Source organism: Penicillium taxi (genome assembly GCF_028828555.1).
Source record: "Penicillium taxi strain IBT 34144 chromosome Unknown utg000001l_segment0_segment0, whole genome shotgun sequence".
Classification (NCBI taxonomy): domain Eukaryota; kingdom Fungi; phylum Ascomycota; class Eurotiomycetes; order Eurotiales; family Aspergillaceae; genus Penicillium; species Penicillium taxi.
This window is the reverse complement of record NW_026643203.1, coordinates 1331824-1351396: the sequence shown is the minus strand read 5'-3', so window position 1 is coordinate 1351396 and position 19573 is coordinate 1331824. Positions and strand designations below refer to the sequence as shown.

At 44.7% G+C, this 19573-nt stretch overlaps 8 protein-coding genes across 8 annotated transcripts; 6 read left to right on the top strand and 2 right to left on the bottom strand.

Moving 5' to 3' along the window:
* Positions 1–197: 197 nt before the first annotated feature.
* On the bottom strand, positions 198–1628 carry N7495_000497 (Hemopexin/matrixin; the record flags this gene model as incomplete). The annotated part of the gene is made up of 3 exons (XM_057203167.1): positions 198–610; positions 746–1195; positions 1418–1628. 3 exons carry the CDS (start codon positions 1626–1628, stop codon positions 198–200), a joined length of 1074 nt encoding a protein of 357 aa, XP_057067240.1.
* A 1278-nt stretch (positions 1629–2906) lies between these two features.
* N7495_000496 (uncharacterized protein) lies at positions 2907–4425 on the top strand (the record flags this gene model as incomplete). The annotated part of the gene is made up of 4 exons (XM_057203166.1): positions 2907–3271; positions 3333–3662; positions 3716–3818; positions 3871–4425. The coding sequence occupies 4 exons, from the start codon at positions 2907–2909 to the stop codon at positions 4423–4425; spliced, it is 1353 nt and encodes a 450-aa protein (XP_057067239.1).
* A 1578-nt stretch (positions 4426–6003) lies between these two features.
* N7495_000495 (uncharacterized protein) lies at positions 6004–6864 on the bottom strand (the record flags this gene model as incomplete). Its single annotated transcript, XM_057203165.1, has 1 exon — positions 6004–6864. The coding sequence occupies one exon, from the start codon at positions 6862–6864 to the stop codon at positions 6004–6006; it is 861 nt and encodes a 286-aa protein (XP_057067238.1).
* A 1810-nt stretch (positions 6865–8674) lies between these two features.
* N7495_000494 (uncharacterized protein) lies at positions 8675–9039 on the top strand (the record flags this gene model as incomplete). The annotated part of the gene is made up of 2 exons (XM_057203164.1): positions 8675–8697; positions 8760–9039. 2 exons carry the CDS (start codon positions 8675–8677, stop codon positions 9037–9039), a joined length of 303 nt encoding a protein of 100 aa, XP_057067237.1.
* Positions 9040–9982: 943 nt separating this feature from the next.
* Positions 9983–12725, top strand: N7495_000493 (uncharacterized protein; the record flags this gene model as incomplete). Its single annotated transcript, XM_057203163.1, has 7 exons — positions 9983–10193; positions 10286–10425; positions 10485–10811; positions 10887–11382; positions 11430–11448; positions 11545–11799; positions 11876–12725. 7 exons carry the CDS (start codon positions 9983–9985, stop codon positions 12723–12725), a joined length of 2298 nt encoding a protein of 765 aa, XP_057067236.1.
* Positions 12726–13148: 423 nt separating this feature from the next.
* Positions 13149–14213, top strand: N7495_000492 (uncharacterized protein; the record flags this gene model as incomplete). Its single annotated transcript, XM_057203162.1, has 1 exon — positions 13149–14213. One exon carries the CDS (start codon positions 13149–13151, stop codon positions 14211–14213), a length of 1065 nt encoding a protein of 354 aa, XP_057067235.1.
* A 1478-nt stretch (positions 14214–15691) lies between these two features.
* Positions 15692–16948, top strand: N7495_000491 (ent-kaurene synthase; the record flags this gene model as incomplete). Its single annotated transcript, XM_057203161.1, has 1 exon — positions 15692–16948. The coding sequence occupies one exon, from the start codon at positions 15692–15694 to the stop codon at positions 16946–16948; it is 1257 nt and encodes a 418-aa protein (XP_057067234.1).
* Positions 16949–17632: 684 nt separating this feature from the next.
* On the top strand, positions 17633–19243 carry N7495_000490 (uncharacterized protein; the record flags this gene model as incomplete). Its single annotated transcript, XM_057203160.1, has 2 exons — positions 17633–18507; positions 18670–19243. 2 exons carry the CDS (start codon positions 17633–17635, stop codon positions 19241–19243), a joined length of 1449 nt encoding a protein of 482 aa, XP_057067233.1.
* Between the last annotated feature and the right edge of the window lie 330 nt (positions 19244–19573).

Below are 19573 nucleotides of genomic sequence, written 5' to 3'. Positions count from 1 at the left end.
GCAATTCAATGGAATAGATAGTTACAGGGCATTCGCCACAAGAAAGTGACGGGTATAAAATGCTCCCAGTGCTATCAAAGAATGGTGTCGCACGTTATTGAAGGGGCGTGTTCCTCGACGAAAGTATAAACAGGCCATGTTCAGAGAATCGAGATTTTTTGACAATTTCCCATCCCCCTCAAGCAACAGTTCCAAGTCTAGACCCAAGCTTTTAAAGATGACCAAGTCTCTTTGATGATGTTCAGACCCCACTCCAGAGTATCCCATCCTCCATCCCATTTAATTCTCGCATACCTATCACCTTTGGAAACGTAATAACTGTCGCTGGGGTTGGGGCTTTTGAAGATAGCATCGATAGAGTCGAAGCCTGCCGTGCCAATGCCACGCCAATAGGCGCTAATGGGCTTGGGTCCAGCCAATACCTTATTTTGCGAAAAGCTGTACTTTAAACTCTGTGTGCCTCGAAAGAAAAACAGCTTGTCACTATCTTTGGGATCGGGAATTCCCGCATCCACGGTGTCAAAGCCGGCATCCACCAAAGCTTTCCATTGTGTCTCAAGGGTCTTAACACCGCTGTATCCCATGGTGTCCTGGAGGTTGTCGTTATCGACTTTGAGTCGAAAATACTGACCCCCATGGAAGACGTAGAATTCGTTGGTGAGGCCAGGAATTGGAATCACGGTATCGATACTACCCTAGTCTGCTTGGTTGAAGGTGGCCCAGTACGTGCGGCTATAGTTCGGACCGCCGATGAGCTTATCAGAGATACCTCCAATCTCAAACTCGATTGTGGCATACTGGGTGCCAGAGAAGACGTAAAATTGCCTGTCATGTCCAGGTTTGGGAACCGTTTTGCTCGGCTGGAGAGACTCTGTCTGAGGCTTTTCCCCGAGGATTTTCCACGCGCCATCTCTCTCCCGGACATAAGCTTCCCCTTTCGTATTCACTTGGTAAACATGGTTACCTACCGCAAGATGAGCGTTGTCGGAATGGGAATCAACAGAGTTCCACGCATCCCCATTTCCAGAATACTTATGGATCTTACCAGTTTCCATCAAGGAAAACATGCCTGCTTCACCTGCAGCTATCTCTACTGTGGGCTCAGCGCTAGCAATTCTCGTCCAATTACTTCCGGAGCTCCACACGAAAATAGCCCCGTTTCGGTGCATCTTGTAGACGCTGTTACCGTCAACCGCTAAAGCGACGGTATCAAACTCGGTCGTAGGGTCATTGATCAGTATCCAGCATCTTCCCGTAGGACCCTGATACTGAGAAATTTTGCCGTCCTCCCTGAGCTGATATACTTTTTATCCAGGCTGGTATTGAGGAGCCCAAAATGCCAGGTCTTTAATGCGGCAGTTGGACTCAGTTTCTTCCCAGGCCCAATTGGTGTGCTGAGCTTGTTGGTGGAGTGTACCTCCATTTTCATCCTGCCATTTCCAAAACTGGTCTCCCTTGGGTAATGCCCAGAGCTTTGTGGCTTTGTCGCCAAAATATTCCCATTTGGACAGCAACTTGAAGACATGGCCCACTGACTGGTGGAGTTGACCCAGAGGTTGGCTGCCAGTGATTTGCGAGTTGTTTTTGTTGGTATTGAGTCCCAAGAGGTAGATAACCCTTGAGTCCATTTCTTGATGGTACCGTCAGTCAGAAGGAGAAAGCAGCTGTCCCCGGCAGCCGTAAGCTGACGGAAGCTTATTCTTCCTTTGAATAATTAATATTAAAGCAAGAAAGAAGTTGAATAATGGATTTCTGGCTTTGAATTTCGATTTGAAAGGTTTTTAGATGTCTATCTTATGAGCAGAATTAGCCATCATACCTAGATATCAGACTAATTGAGTTCCTTTGTAGTAGTCTTTTTTCGTCCGAGGTTTTAGCAGAGCAAACACCGCAATTTTCTACGACTCTTAGGTGGGGATGACAGCCAGCCACAGTTCTCAACTGTTCTCCGATGGCTATGTCTACCTACCCCGCTCACTAGTTCACATGTTTGCAAACCTATCCCGTACTTCTATGACCCGCACGAAAAAAATGTTAGCGACAACTGTTTTCAGCCAGCCATATTCTGTCAAGCCAGAAGCCGATACCGATAAACGTGGGGGAATTCCTTCGTATTACTCTCGTACGATGGGAACTAAACCATTCTTAACTATGATAATTAGAGATCGATGTAGCTTCTCATATTTGAAGATGGTTCCGAAACAAAGCCACGCTAGGAAGTGCCGGATGGAATACAGCCCACTAAATTCTAACTTCTTCAATGGTTGCTGATGGGTTAACGAAGATATTACCCAGGCACCTATATGAAGCGTGGGTAAAACTACCCCTCTTAGAAGAAATTGAGCATCTATACAGTAATTTATTTCAGTGGCCACCGTTGAATAAGTCAATGATACAAGGGTCCTAAGCGAAGGATCGCACACACTACGAATTTCGCACGATATTTCTGAATTCAACACATTGGGTCAGATTGGAGATTGAGTTTTCGTTTTTTGGGCGATTGAACAGCAAATCTACTATGTTTTATCTTGATATTCGAGTCTTTTGTCAAAGAGTCCCTGTTCAGCTTCAGACAAATCGTCCAAAGCCGAGTGTTGTTGGAGTACCTGTATCTATGGTATTGTCCTGTCACCCTGATACGTGGAATGCATCCACAATGAGATATTCCTAATGTATACTAGCGTACTCCGTAATGTGGCTTGAGCTGACGTTTGGCTGGAAGCCATAGCCATTGGTTGGAGTGGATAGTTTTCAACATGGCGTTCTAATACCGTACGTTCGGTGTTTGCCAAGGAAACGGAAATATCTACTATAAAGCAGCTTTTCTTCTGCAGCTGTTTTGTTTTCTTCGTCAGACATAACCGACATTGAAACCTTAGCAGAAAAAGGACCACAGTGAACTCGAAATGGGGTTCAGCACTTCTTGCAAGGATATTTCACTGCGAAAAATCACCCGAACAGGCCAAAGCAACATCACCAATCTGTGCGCTTACTGTAGAGGCAACGATGGACAATATTACTACAGTGAAATCACCCTGGACTGGCATCTTGGCGTTGACAACAATGGCGGCGACACGCCTCGAATCTTGATGGACGGGAGAAATTTGACTAGCTATATGTTGAGTGATATACGCCTAGATGCCGGGGGATCAGTGTTGATTTGCACAACACTCCCAGCTCGCTATTTTGGGTATAGTTCGGCTGATGAGTTCTCGCTGTGTTTGGACATATGCTTCCATAATAACAACGGAAAATTGGTCTTTGAGGTTCCGTGAGTTCTCTTCCCCCTCTCTCAATTGATGTGGATATATAGTTGCTAAATAAAAACACAGGCCGAAAAATGTTGTTTCGAGAGTATCCCGACTCAAAGTCAATTCATGGGGTCAGCTTAGTGGCTATGCTCTCAATATTTACGGCAAAATCCGATATACAACAATAAATCTGGGTGACCATCTTGCCAATAATCAGGGCTCAATCGAGAGAAAGCGCGACGGCCACTTTGAAAGGTCGGCTCATAATATTCGTCTTGATTGGCGATGGGCTTTGTGCGCCGATTTGGATCGATATCCAGGCGATACAAACCCAGGTTCTATTTATTGTTATCAGTTGCTCGATAACTGGATGAGTATTGATGATGAAGGAAACTTGATCATGGAAGATCCGTAAGTGACATTTTCTTTCCCCCTGCTTCTTGACACTGAATTGACTTATGTAGTGCTGGCACATGGGATTTACGTGGACCTTTTTTCAGGCTTCTTGAAGATATTCCAGTTCTTGGATATGTCGTTGCAGGTATTGATGAGATTGAGGGTGATCATGTAAGTGATACAAATTAAGAAGAAAAAGGACAACATGGCTAAATAATTTAAGGATGAGGCTATGCGTGCTGTGGCAGAGTGCACATATGCTACCATTATCTTGGCTGCCTCGATGGTGGGAGGCGTCCTTCTAGGACCCGTAGGTGCTGCAGTCGCATCAGCAGTGGCAGGATATGCTGGGATGTATGCTAAAGCCGCTATTGGTCGATGTATATCTAACCCAGACATGCGTAACGAGGTCACAGCAATCACTGTCTACCGCGTCCTTATGGCAGAACTCTTCCTCATTGCCGGGTCGGGTATTGGTGAATTTTCTGGAGCTTTCAGTGACCTCCTAGTAGAAGAGCTTATGGCGGAAGGATTTGACGACCTGGTAGCTACCATGGCGGGGATGATGGGGAAAAAAGGGTTGAAGACAATGACCAAGGCAGACATGAAAATGTATGACTCTTCCACTGCTCTGTTTGATATTAGTACTGACGTGCGCCTCATTTGCAGGATTATTGAAAATTTGATGGACGCTATTCGGAATGGAAAGTCGGAGGATGAAGTCAAACATATGTTTAACGATTTTGACAATGATGGTGTGGATCTTTTGAACGCCTGATTCAAATTCTACATATACCAATGTATGCCGGACAGACAAATGACCTCGAGAGGTGCTGTAATGTCAATGAAGGAAATTTAGAGGAGTAACTGAGAACGTTATATTATTGAATCTGTATTTTCTGACAATAATGAAGTATTTCATAACCTATGTAAATGATGTGGATTTCGCAGCTTGTTCTCCTACACCTTCCTTCCTCTATACCTTGAGAGCTTAGAACGTACGGATAAACCCGAAGAATGATCGATACTAACGGCGGAGTAAATCTAAGAAGTCGGCAAAATAAAGGATCAAGGTCAAGGCTAAGGGAGTTGGCGCCTAGGCGGTTAGCTCTAACCTTATCATCAAATAAACCTGTTCGAGTACGGTAGGTCAGGCGATTGTATTACCCTCTAGCTATCGTGCTGTATCTCGTTTTAGAATTTCGCAGGTCTGACTGAATCCAACTCTCCAATCACGATGATTGGATCTATTGGTAGTGGATTGTCGAGGGGAATGATAAATGTGTCAAGTTCTTTCTTAACTCTAGTATAGAGGGTATGCGTGGCTTTGATAACCGGACTTGCTGTGATGCTCAAGTCAAATTATTCGGTCCTAGTCAAGTCACCTCAGTGCTTCTTCTAGATGACATGCTGATTAAACATCTATGAAATGATTCGTGAGTGTATATAGGAATTTTAAGAGTGAAGGTTCTTTTATCGGGAAAAAGCCCTTCCGAAAGTATGGGTATTAGGTATTAAGCAGATCCAGAAGGTTAGTGCCAATATTTACAATTACGGACAAGAAGAGAAAAAAGAAGCAGATAATTGGCTGAAGAACCTTCTAGCTTTGATGATGTTTAGTGCCTTATCTACAGCTGGGAAGCCTTCTAGCAAGATTTCATTATCATCGTCCAAATCATCTTCCATATCGACTTTTTCCATATCGAATTCTCGGTCGACATCTCGGTCGTATTCTACTGCTTAGTCGGCAGCTTGTATAAGATGAGCTTTACAGTCTCTCGGTTTCTATGGTGATTCTCCTTAGTGCTGTCGCTATGTGAGGCTGGAGAGGTGATGGAACTTGGTGCAATCATGATGATGAGGGAAAAGCTTGGTTGAATTAGATACAAATTCCAAAGTGGGTCTGAAAATTATGAGTGCAAAGATTATTAAATAGGAAGGAGAAAAGTAGGAGATTGAGAAACCCAGACTGTGCTATACAAACTTGAAATGATGATGGAGGAAACTATCCGTAGAAAAAGCTAACTGACGGATTTCCCAAGTGAGCTGGCCATCCCATTATTGTTATTTGCATACATATTTTGAGTGTTTTGGGTCTTTTTGGTACCATGGCGGTTGAAAACTAGATCGCGAGTTGAATACGTGAGATAAGATCGATAAGATCTATGTAACTGACCGGAGGAACTTTATCCCTCAACAGATCCAGAGGAAAAGTGGGCCAAAAATAGTAATTTCAAAAGCAATTAATATCATAAGCAATAGTGTCAGAGAGGGAGGGATGAAAAGGAAACATCTATGCACTCGGAGACTGAGGAACGGAGGAGAACCAGGTAGAAGAATATCCGCGGGGTAACATTCACCAGTACAGTTCGGTGATATCGATCAGGTCTTGTTCGGAGATAATCACATCGCTCTCTATGGTATTTGCCGGGACCCTGTCATATAGGGCCTCGAAGGGGAGGATCAATGGCGTGCCTGAAATCCCGTTCTCAGCAACTCGAACTTCTTGTGCGCAATAGGACTGTTGATTGAGTGGTAGTTGGGTTGTCAATGGTGGTATGTTCGGAGTCTGGGCACAAAGATTCTCCACAGCTGCTTCTGTCAATGGTTGAGGGGAGTTTGTGGGAGCCAGCTGCCACTTTTCAATGTCGATCCACTTGGCCTTAATGCTGATGATGAGGACAATCCTGACTTCCCCATGAGAGTCGGCGAACCACTTTGCCGCGTCACCTCTGAGCTGTGAGATTCCCTCAGAATCCCCTGTTTCAATAACAAGGGTCGGCCATCCCGTTTTCATCACTTGCGGCTTACATCGTGGTGGCGGTACGAATGCATCGTCAGCTTGTTTACCTTTTCCAATAGCTGGGCCATATGTAGTAGTTCCCATCCACTGGGAAGACTGCCATCTCATTCCCATACCAAGCATTGCGTTGTGGATTGTAAGCTGGGTTCGCCGAGTGACAGTGTCGTGGGGCTCATTAGGAACGACTTTGATAAGACCTGTTGTGCTCTCCCATTGGAACCGGAATTTTACCCCAAGATTGAATCCATCCTTGTCCAGCTGTTGAGTAGCATTCTCCGACAGCCCCCGAACGACAAGCCACTGGTTGTGACTCTTCTCTTGCACGTAAAACTTTTGGATCTCATCCACTGCCTTCCGCAAATAAGCCATGGTTGAATATGTCTGCATCATATATCCGACCGGTAGGGAGGCCATGATGGAGTCCGGAGGGGTCTGAGTCTTCATCTTCATGGTAGTTATGGCAGAAGCTGGCTTTTCTGGGGTCCTAAAAACGGGGAAACATCGCCGTCAGTAAAAAGGGGACGTCATGACTGAAGGTGGGTGAGACATGTACTAACTGGAAATTTGAAACACGGAATGTAAACCACTTTTTTAAATGAAGATGTCTAGGGAAGGAGCGACTTATGAGAAGGCGCAAGGTCGATTTACATTACCAGAACACAATGACGACTAGACCACTTTCGGCTATGATAATAAACCTTGAAATAACTCGACTCGCGAGTTCTCTTCCATCGACTACAGGGGACGAAAATGACCAAAGTGCAACTAGAAGTTTTAGTACTGTGGGACCAAAATCCGGGGTATTAATTAGGAGATGTCTATATTGACGCCCATGCCTTATTTTAAGGTTCTTCTCCACTTTCCACCGCCTTTCCTTCATCGATCTCCACACCCTTAATGGAATGTTGGAATATGGAACAAAGCAGTCATGCGATCAAATCGACGCTTTATAATAGCTAACAAACTAAGAATGAAACTCAGACTCTACAACCACTTCAAAAGACACCAGATATCATAGGGGCGTAAAGCGTTACATATAATAGGTGTTAGAAGTGGGCGTTAGCCTCCCATTCACCTCCGTTATCGAATAGCTATTCCACCGGTGTACTGTACCGACAATAATCATCACTTGATTTAATTTTATCACCTATTAAAAAAGGTGATTCAAAAGCATTACAATCGCACCATCTGAACAGTTTATCATATTTCTTTATATGATCGCTATAGCTATTTAGAAGAGATGAATAAGGAACAGGTGAAAAAAGGGAGCTAGTAGGAAGTGGGCTATTCCCAAGGGTAGTCTAGGGGGGTTAGAAGAGATTCAGAAAAATGTTGGTGGTGGGAATGGTGAAGTAATTTATATATCTGATGGCGAAACGCTTAGAATATGTCTACTTAAACTGATTTACCTATAATGCCTAGAACTAGGATCAATCTTTGTCAAATCCGTGTTACTTAGTCAATTTTATGGTGTTTTGGTTCTCAAATATGGGGTTGAATTTGTACATTTTTTGAAATTTTGATGGGGCATTCCGAACAAGCGGGGATTATGTTTGCGGTTGCGGTTGCGGTCATTTGCGATTTTGCGATTTTTTGCGATCTGCGGTCAATGACTTAACATTTCTATCGATCGCCAATCTACTTCTATATTAAAACATTTGCCAAAATGCCATCCGAAAATGATCCTATGGGAGACTTATTTGACTAGAAAGAATGCCTTTGAGTTGAAAACCGTGCATGCGGCTGGCAAGATTGATAGCCTCGAATCACTTTTTTGTTACTGTCTATGTTGGAACCAATAGAATCTGGTTTACTGCAGTGAATGGACTCGGGAAGTGAATAGAACTAGTGGAATCGGGGCATATCCGATTCCATCGCGGGAACTTAGGAACACACATTTTACCGCACACTTACTCCACGTATCAACGTAGCCCTTGACGAACCTAGACCCACCACCAGTAAGTAGTCCTCATTTCCCCAACAATTCAGAGCCGGAAGCAGCGATCATATGAGATCACCGAATCATAAGAACTTATGTAGACCCACACGTATGTATACTGACGTCAAGAGCTGAATGTTCTACGTAGAGAAGTGAAAGAATAAATCAGCTGAGGTTTGGTATCTGGTTTTAGCTATAAATGTATGTTTCTCGTCAGAATGCTTCCTATATGTCTACCTCATCCTATCTGAAAGAACAATCTACTATAAAGTTTAAACACTCAAAATGGCTGCGTTCCCTATCGAAGAGTATGTGGTTCTTCTTCACCATCATTCCTTGCTGTCTGATAAATATTAATATATTATACTAGTTCTAATGTCTTTGAAGACCTTATAAACCGTCCCGAACCTTCTATCTGGTACTTCTTCACTGGAAATGATGGCCCTGGCCCAGAATTCCAACCTTTACTGTCTGGTGCCGTTGGGATAGAAGCTTTCTTTGTTGACATTGACCAATGCAATGTTCAACGAGACCTTAACAAATTGCCACAGACAGTTCTGTACAAGGGTGGCGAGGAATTGGGTGTTGCTTATGGAGGCGATATGGACACATTTTTTGAGCTTTGTGAGAGGGGGCAATCAGAGGCATAAATATGGCAAATGCTTAGAACGTCCTAGATTATAGGATGCAGTCAATTAAGACAGCTTGTCCCATTGAATAAGCACCTCAATAATAACAATAACTACGCAAAATTGTCCTGTAATAATGTTGAGGCTCGCTGTAAAGCCGTTCCCTTTACACGACTTGTCAATGTGCGAATATTCAACTTTCAGCTTGGATACTTCTAACTGGTTACAACTGCCGCGCTGCGGGGCTGTCAAGGTGGTTCAGCTAGAGAATTTCATAGGTATTAGTATGGATATGCGTCCTTGTCACACTGACGGGCCGATGCCGTATCCGTCTCCCGACCCGACTCCACTGGTCGGCTCACATTACCAATTTGTAGATAATGGTGTATTTATATACTAACTAACTAGTTAGTTATCTTCATCCTGTCTCTACTTTTAGACTGTCGGTTCACAGGGATCTCGATGCACTATTACCAATCGACATAGCCATTTGAACTTTCGCCGGGAGAAAGGCAGTGTAGAGAAATGCTCTTTGTAGGCTATAGCTCATGCCGTAATCCGCCTTCTGACTCTGCTGTTCGGCTCAAATTGCCGATTCCTAAATAATTAATAGCGCATTCGTAGAGCTCGCCATGTATGGTGGGTACCCGACTCAGCTGCTCGGCTTAAATTACCGATTTATAGACAAAGGCGTATTCCAGTAGCCCGCGCTGAAAAGCCACGCGCCAGATACTGTGGAGACCAAGGGCACTGTCAACATGGCTGGTTGGTTGAAAAGGGCGCGTTCGAGGGGTATGCCATTCGGATAGAAGCCTCGGGTGTTTTATTCGAATGGATTTTTTTTCGAAGATATTGCGAAAGAAGTGTTATAAAAGCGCGAGGTGCTTCACCAGTGATTCATTACCAACCATTGAACTTCAATTGTTTCGAATACTTCCGACGAAGCTCCAACCTTCTTGTTAACATGGACGCTACTATTGATATAAAGACGGCCCAGGAGGCTAATGTGGTCAAATTCCTCGATCACCAGGAAGGCCGTGTTCGTCTCGAAATCGAGGAGTTCCTCGGAGACAATCACATGACCAATATTTTCCTCCTGGCTTTGGAAGCCATACATCAGGAAGCAATGGAGCCGGTGGACAAGCAGAATTGGTGGACAGCCTACAGTCTGGGAGGTAAGATGGTGAATCATGGTTTCGTTCGTGCCTAATGGCAAAGAAGGATGATGAAGAAATATGGCAAAGATATATGGCTAAAATCATGATAGGAATCCATGGATCTCCCAGGGAAAAGTGGAACGGGGTCGAATTTAGCACGGCAGACCCAAAGATCTCTCCATATGGGTACTGCACCCATGGCATGCTCATGTTCCCGACCTGGCACCGTGTCTACATTGGCATGTTTGAGGTATGATGATCTAAATGCTCTGTGACTATGAGTTGGCGCCAATTGACAAACAAATGCAGCAAGCCGTCGCAAACAAGGTCCGAGAGATCGCAGAGAGCTTCGGGGACGACGAGGGCCGCCTGTCGTACCTGAGTGCAGCGGATCGATTCCGATTGCCGTACTGGGATCCTACACTGCCCCGAAACGAGGGCAATGGTACCAACGAGGAATTCAGTGAAGGGATCTGGGGATTTCCCTTGATATTTCGCCAGCGCAAGGTTTGGGTAAAGAGGCCCCACAGCAAAATGGCCGCGCATATCCACAACCCTCTGTTCAGCTTTGCACTGCCTGATGAAGATCTCCTCAGAGCGAACGGCCGGTCAGTTTTGGAAGCATACAAGCACATGGTGAGTGGTATTAAAGTTCATCTACTTGGTTGGATGATTATTTCTGGCTCTCGTTAATTGACATGGCGTGATTAGCCAAAGGATGGCCTCCTCGGGACCATTAGATGTCCCGATCAGCATGGATATCCCAGCTTGCATACCAATGACTACCCGGTGGCTCCCAAGGGTGCGAATGGGTTATCCCCTAATGCACCAATCGAGAAGAGTGATAGGATCAACCTCGACCTCAAGGTTCAGCGACAGGCAAAGTCACTCAGCACGAAGCTGTGGAAGCTGCTCAGCCCTCATGTCGACAATGGGGCGAATAGGCAGCGGGACTGGTCGGCATTTGCCTCTCACTTCAAGTACGAACGGGATGGTACCATTGTTACTGAACCGTTCAAAGGCCTGCCGAAGGAAATGGAAGAATATTTCAAACGTGACTTGAATGAGGAAGTGAAGCCAGGAGATAACTTCTTTATCTTCCAGGACTCTGGTGTCTCTTTGGAAAGTTGGCACGATGATATTCATCTGCTGGTTGGATGTGGTGATAAAGTGGCTGGCCACATGGGTCTCCCCCTCGCACGCTGCCGTGAGTGATTTTCCTCCAGTTGTGTGTGTGACTTCAGACTGTCATAGCTAACGTAGCTGAGGGGATGTAGTTTGATCCCATCTTTTGGTTACATCACAAGTTAGTCATTTTGCCAATCCTATTTTGCGGAGGAGCAGTTGCTAACTAAACATTTTTGTACAGCAACATTGATCGTATCTTTGCCATCTATCAAGCCTTGTACCCGGAGAAGTGGTTTCCTTCAACTGGTACACAGCGGGCTGATAGCGCCTTGTTTCCATTCCGGAAAACATTGGGCAATGATGAAGATTCCTTCTGGGATTCGAACGATGCGCGCGACTGGGAGGGCCTTGGGTTTGCCGTTCCAGGTGATGACAAGTGCCTGACTGAGGATGGCTTGAAGAGTCTCCGCCACCACCTGTTCGACTATTATGGGTGGTAAGTACTTATGCTCCAGATAGTCTATTTTTCCGTTATTTTCTGAGTTTCTAACCACGTTGGGCATATGTTTCAGGAGCGCCAAAGGCGTAAAACCTCCAGAAGCCGTTTGCGAACTATGGCCTAAAGATCTCAGCTCCTCTTTTGCCCTTAAGGGTCCGAAAAATGTCAAGAACGTTGAGAAGCCCATCTTAGTGTATGAGGCCATTGCGGGATCTCATCTGGTGACCCGCACAATCGACCTGACCACCGCAGTCCATGGCCAGAAGCTGAAGGTGACCGATAAGCTTCGCACTATCGGAATCGACTCCAGGCCCGACGACGAGTCGATCATCAACTACAACAGCGCCATATTGCCAACGAAAGACAAGAGGCGATTCACTTGGAATGCACGGCTTAGCGTGCGCAAGTTTGCCTTTGATGGGTCCTTCAATATTCACCTATTCATCGGAGAGGTCAAGGATCATCAGCCCGAGAGATGGTTGACCAAGAAGAACGAAGTTGGCTTCTCCGCGGTTTTTGCCAGCACACTTGACGCACCTTGTTCGAACTGTCGCAAGCAGGCAGCCGAAGGCGCCGTCTATATCGACACTATCCCCATCACCCCCGCTTTGGCTGCTTACCACAAGGACAACATCAGCACCCAAGATTGTATCGCAGCTGAGTTGAGAGTCCTTGATAACTTCTCAGTCGAAGAGGTCAAGAGCTTCCTCAGGAAGAACCTCTCCTGGCGGCTAACAAGAGCCAACTCTGAGGAGATCACGGACGAGCAGGAAATTCTCGATAGTGGATTGACTATCTGCGTGGGCTTCCGCGAATTTTCAGTTCCCACCGACGAGAATCCCTTGGGAATTTACCAAGATTTTATCCCCATTGTTGACATTACCAAGGAAAAGCTTGGTGGCTGGGGCTATGGAGACAAATAGGAAAGTGAATATGGATGTTGAGCGTACAGAGTGATGGTCGTGCCCATCAATATCTTTAATTTAAAGATAAAAAGTGATGAAATTCGAAAAAAAGAAAAACTAACAGTTTCGTAAGTCATTCCACGTAAGACAGTTCAAGTTTGAAAGATCAGTACTCTAAGCCTGTGGTCCAGACGGATCAGGCGAGCCACGAGTTTAGTCTTTGCAGTTGTTTTAGGTTGGGTTTGAGTGGACCACACTACTTCCCCGGAACGGGTGTAGACGTGTTAGTGTCACCACTAACGTCGCCATGTCACCCTCACGTCAATCCACTCACTAGAATAGAGGATTCCCTCCTGATCGTTACGGATACCCCGTGAAAAAAGCATTAAAAAGCTCACGTCAGATACGTCTCTTGATCCCTACGCAGAAGAGAAACCAGACATGGAAAGAGAAATACATGGATCTGACTTTGAGATTGCATACGTTTCCCCGGTGCTTGAAGAAGATGGCAATAGGCTCGGAATAAGATCTCCAAATGGCCGAAAAAGACGGAGCTATGGCTCTAGTGAGCCCGTTTCCTCGATCGATCCAGACGGCTTCACCAACGAAGATTTTCGGGTGGGTGGTCCGTACCTCTGCACTTTGCCGGCTCATACACTAGTTGTTTCGGCGGAGGATCCTGCTTTCAAAGCCATGCAAGACGGTAGTATCCTCATGAAGGTGCAGGAAATTATGTCTGAATTTCTTGGTACCCCGGGAGGTAGTGTTTTTACGAGTTCGCTCTTCGGAAGAAAGTCTTCCGTCGGCGCTCAGTGCGTTCAAATTGCAACAATCCTCGTTTTCACGGAGCGCTACAAACTGGATGATAAATGGCTCAACACTTCAAAGTTTGTCTGGAAATACTTGCAGTCGGTTAGTCTTGAACACGTCACTGTTGAAATTATCGATCAAAGTAGGCTGGACGATGGCCTTGCAACGTCTCTTATTCTTAGAGAGGATACGATTTTTGACTTATGGGTAGCTGTATTCGGAGCCATCAAAGCAAGTGTTGACTTAGCAGATGTTCAGACAATTGCATGTCTTCGTCGAGGATTTTCAAACAGCTTCCCAGCTGTTTTGGTCACTATCAATAGAAATAGTCAGAGAAGTTGGACGGGGTTTTGTGAAAGGATCGTCTCTATCCTCGGCCAGTATAACCTCGGAATGATAGTTGTTGAGATCGGGAAGGACGAAATTTATCGCGGAATGAACAACATGCCTTTTGAAATGGAAACAAGCATCAGCCAAGAAGATTTTGAAGGACCCCACAAGCCAGGCAAAAGCTTGGCACCAAAATCAAATGAACATGGTTCCGAAAGCCTCGGGGGATTTTTGAAACTGAAATTTCAGAATGATGTATGGCATCAGTTCGCCGTGACATGCTTCCACTGCATAATCCCCTCTGGCTCTAACAGCCAACAACCAAAAGACCGCAAGCTCAATTTAACTTGGTGCTTCTTTATATAAGACTAACTATGTGTCTAGGAATTCAAAATTGGAATGAATTTGGGGTCCTGCCTGACGATTCATACGCCCTCACCGATATTCTGGTTAATTCCCCTAGCTCGCATTCAATCGATGAACAAATTGAAATTTGCAGCAAGGAAATTGAGGCCATTATGAAGTCTAATGTCTGGATTAATGACCACAAAGCTATTGAGGAAGATGTGTTCGAATTTTCGCCAAGAAGCCTACAAGCTGAGTTCAGATTTAGAGACGCGAAGCTAACCCGCGCCTCAAAATTCAGGCGAGAACTACAGGAAACCAAAAGAGATGAACAGCATTGTTTTGGACATGTCTGGGCTGCTTCTGGACTTCAAATCAAAAACAACACCGCTTTTGACTGGGCTCTCATTGAAATCCCACCAACTCGTGAAGTTCAAAACGAAGTAAGCGCCCTCATATTATACTTTTACACGATTTATAACTAAAATCTGGGGTTCTAGCTTGAGACGGGATGACAATCGTGAATTTTTCTTCAACCGCACTAGAGCATCACGATCCTCTAGATATGCAAGGGTACCGCACTGGCGTGTCGAAGGGTAGATCCAATGAGCTAGTCGTTGTAGTTGTAGATGGCCGCGAGACGACATTGAGCTTACGCATCAGGCAGAACAACTTATTGTCTAAATGGATGATGAAAGAAAGAAGGCCAATGCTATTTCGAGTTTGCTCAAAAGACTTCAATCTTAATATGAATGGTTCAATTATTTCGATGTCGCCACTTACCTAGGTGCTTTAATGGGCTGTCTAGGTGACTTTAGAGTAATCAAAATGCCGACAACTCCACTAATACGCTAAAATTTTGAAAGGTAGAACTGAGTTTGGCTGAAAGTCTTTGAAACTCATATACAATAGTATATAGTCGACTACATTTAGTCCGGAGTGCAGTCTCTTAAGAGATGCTCTGTGCCTGTGATACGTCGCTCAGATTTATACGGAACATTTGAATTGATGCAGATCTTACCCATGTATTGAATTCATGTCAATAATTATCACACCGCAATTTTGGGGCGATGATCAACTGTTTAGTCGGTGTCGGTGAGGATGACAAGGAAATTGTTGATGCACCTTCAAGTCAGGCTCCAAGGTTGTTCCATGTTGATGGAATCTTTTCTCTAATTTCCAAAAGACTTTCAATAATTCCAATCATCTAAAGTACGGAGTGAGACTCCAAGATGCTATGCACCCTAGTGGGATATCCTGTTTCAAGTTGACTCTGCGCCGATCTCAAGCTAAATTACTTTACCAGGCCTTCCCATGGCTTGGATGGCCCTAGTGGAGTAAGACAAATTCTTCTTTGGTCAGATTCGATATAAGACCTTGAGTTTGTCCACTCCAGGGACTTTCAAAGCTGCCCATCTTGGTCGTCCTCTACTTAAAGTAGGCTTTCCATACCTTTACACCTATTCTGCTTGCCATCTGAATATTTATTTCATCACAGTATGCCCGACTTTGGTGGATCACGAGTTCTATCGTCGGAGGCGAATAGTCTCCTTCGCCATGTCTTGGATGATTGGAACCCACAGTATGGCCTAGGAAACATGGATAATGGCGTGTACCATACCGCTTGGATATCCCTCATCTTGAAAGCTGATCAGTGGGTCTTTCCAGAATGTTTCGATTTTTTGATCAACACGCAGCGCAAGGACGGAAGTTGGGGAAACCCAGCATCGGAAGTTGATCAGATTTGTGATGGGCTCGTGTCTCTTCTTTCGATCAAAAGACATCTAAAGGGCCCTGTCAGCTACTCTAAGAAACAGGAAGCTGATTTGAAAGACCGGTCTGACCGTGCAAGTCAATTTATCCAGACCACCTTTTCGAAATGGAATATCCAAAGCTATGACATAACGCTTCCTATAGGATTTGAGATGTGGTTCCCCACAGTTCTTGATCTCCTTAAGGAAGAGGGTATGGAATTCACCGTTCCTCAAATGGATTGGATTTTGAAAATTCGGACTGCAAAGTTGGCAAAATTCTCTAATGAAGACCTCTTTAGTGGATCTCACAGTTCAGCCTTGTACTCGCTCGAAGCATTCATCGGAAAGGCTGATTTTAGTCGATTAGGTCAATGGAAGGAGCTCAAAATGGTCGCATCTTGCCCTTCGGCTACAGCGGCTTATCTCATAGAAGCTCCTCAATGGGACGAAGATGCGGAATTATATCTGCGCCATGTTGTGCGGTCGACTATCTCAAACAATCGGGCTGTGCCAGAAATGTTCCCTTCAACATTTTTCGAGTTTTCATGGGTAGTTTCGACATTGCTTCACAGCTTCTCCAAGAAAGAACTTGACCACACCTTGCTCCAATCGCTGCAGGATAAATTTGTCGGCTGGTTCGAAGAGTACGAAGGGCTAGTTGGATCCGGTGAATCGGTTCCCCCCGAGCCTGACTCGACCGCCAAAATGCTGACAGCCCTCCATCTTTTGGGTACGTCACACTCTCCAGCCAATATGATCAAATGTTGGGAGGGGCCCCATCATTTTGTGACTTATGCGGGTGAACGTAATGCAAGCTGTTCCACGAATGCACATATACTTATCGCCCTTATCCATCTCTCAAAAGATAACGAGTATAGTCAATTTATTGAAAAATGCGTGCGGTTCCTGTGCAAGTCCTGGTGGGATACAGATGGAATTCTTTATGACAAATGGGTAAGTGAGGCGAATGTATACGAATTCATCGGAAAGGAGCCGTACTAATTGGTGTATGACTAGAACATCTCACCTCACTACCTTATTCTGCTTATATCTCAGGCTTTCACTCTATATCTGAGCAAATATGACAACGGAGTCATTGAAGCCCTGCCGGATGATCTACTTCAACTCCAGCTTCCTATAGTACTTATACAGGCTCTTGTCCGGACCCTTCAGCTTCAAAATTCTAATGGATCATGGGGTACACCTGATTCAACAGAGGAGACATCATATGCGATACTTTCCATTATGAGTATCACACCGACACTACCGCATATCCGAAGCTTGACATGGTTTTGTGCTATAGCTGTGGAGCGTGGGAGGAAGTTCCTAGACTTTTATTCGGGAAATTCAAGGTCTAATAACCATATCTGGGCTGGAAAAACCAGATACGGTCTCCCAACTATTACCGAAGCATATTCCTTAAGCGCAATGCACTACCGCCCTGATTTTGAACGGGGAAGATTGGGAAGCAAGGTTTTTCCCAGCACTCTTGATGAAATGGCGAGATTTATCAAGTCCCACAGCAGGATCTCGCTATTTTCAGCGTCTCCCCCTTGGGTTGTTGAAGTTTCTGCTCTTGAGAGTTTTTTGCTCTTCCAAAGTCTTCCTGAAGTTGATTTATTTGGAAAAAATAGAAGCATAAGTGCATCACCACTCAAACATGTTTCTTTAGTCTTGACTGCGATCATGAATAGCAAGCTCCTTTTCCTTAATATCAGCACACAGGCTCTTTATGACACCTATAAACTGATGGTGGCTACTTATGTGATGGACGACTTTGGAGATACCCAACTGCGGTGGGAAAGCATCGACGTTGTCACATCGTGCGAAAGAGTGATTTATGAATCTTTTCCGGAGATAAATACGAATTTTCCAGAAAGTCTCACAGCAAAATCTCAACGGTCTGCGATGTTGACAGATGGGACAGGCGAGACCATCCTTCAGCTTCGAAGCGCGATCGAACTCCACAAGAACAACGTCATGTGTTTGAAAGGGATCTCCACAGCGAATGAAGGTTACAGGCAAGAGGTTCTGTTTGAAATGAGAAGAGTATGGCTGTCAATCATATCTGATGTTAAACTCGGCATCATTACCTTCGGATCCCGCGAGAATCCACTACAGAATGAACCGGGAGGTAGCGCAGGATTTGATTTCTACGACTGGCTTCAATCATACGGCGTGGAGAGTTTGTTCTTCAGCTACATATTGGCTTTCATGATATGTCGTGTTAGTGATGGAAACGACTTATTTACCCCCCTGGAAAACTATCTTGTTCATGATTGGTGTCGACACAAGACCATTCAAACCAGGCTTTTCAATGAAGTTGAAAGCATGGCGCGTGATAAAGAAGAGTCTACAGTAAACGTGGTCAATTTCTTGGCTTTTCGTGAATTGAAAGTTGCCAAGACTAGAGCAGACATTCTTCAAATGGCAAAGCTCGAGGGAGAGATGGCTAGCATTTGTTGGGAAAGGCTGGAGGCTCTCGTGTTTCCAAAGTGTTCAGCCCGCGTGAAAGCGATGATTCAATTTCTGAATTGGGTCACTGATGCGTATTCAGAATTGTATGTCATGCTTAGTATATACACATAAAGATTTCCAGGAAGCCTTTGAAAATTTGAGCAAGTACCTATCCTATCATTACCGTACGTAATACTATGTCATATACTCCATACTTATTATCAATGGCAACTATTAATCCTCGTAATTTATACTTGTAAACAAAGGAGAGTTGAAGCCCAGGCCGCAGACAATCAATCAATCATCAATCAATACCCCACTAACCTGATGCAGCCTAACTACTACCTACCTACCCGCTTCGTCAATGACATCTTGAGCAATTCACACATGCTCTCGAACAATTGCAGGACTGCAATCAGAGAGATGCCAGCGAGTCTCCTAGCTCTACCTGTTGAACTTCGCAAAGAGATATACAGATATCTCTTCGTGCGCAAAGAACCCATTGATCCCTGGAATGGAGGTCATAAGCTAGATGTCAAACTCTTCTGTACGAATACGGTAATTCTACTTGAGGCCAGCTCACTACCCTATGGCCATAATTGCTTTGATCTCATGTGGGAGCCTGGACTTATACCTGAATTTATTGATACTGTTGGTTTTATCAACGCATCTCACCTTCACTGTGTCCGCATCGACTTTCCAAAACTACGTGATCTCGAAGACGAAGTCAGCCTGGAAGATGTCAGCCTCAATATGCTGGGAAAAATTAAATCATACTACACGAGTCTAAGAAAGCTTATAATAGCCCAGAAAGCACAAATACCATGGAATACCGGCTAGATTCATTTGACAGCCCTTCAATTTGTGCCAGGGCGTTAGCGCTGGTTGCTAATCATCTCAGAGCGACTTCATCTCTCCAAAAAATTGTCATCGAGGTTTATGATAAAGGCCCTAGTCCAGATATTCGGAGGAAAATGGAGTCATGGATGGATACTAAGGTGGTAGAGCCAGCGGAAGTAGAGGAGTGGGATGCAGTCGGATTTTTGGATGATTTTGAAGATGATGAGTATCTTTATGATAAATATGATGGTAACGATTATGATGACTACGATATTGATAATAATAGTGTTTTTTGGAGAAGGGCGGCAGATTAGGAATCTGGAATGGATA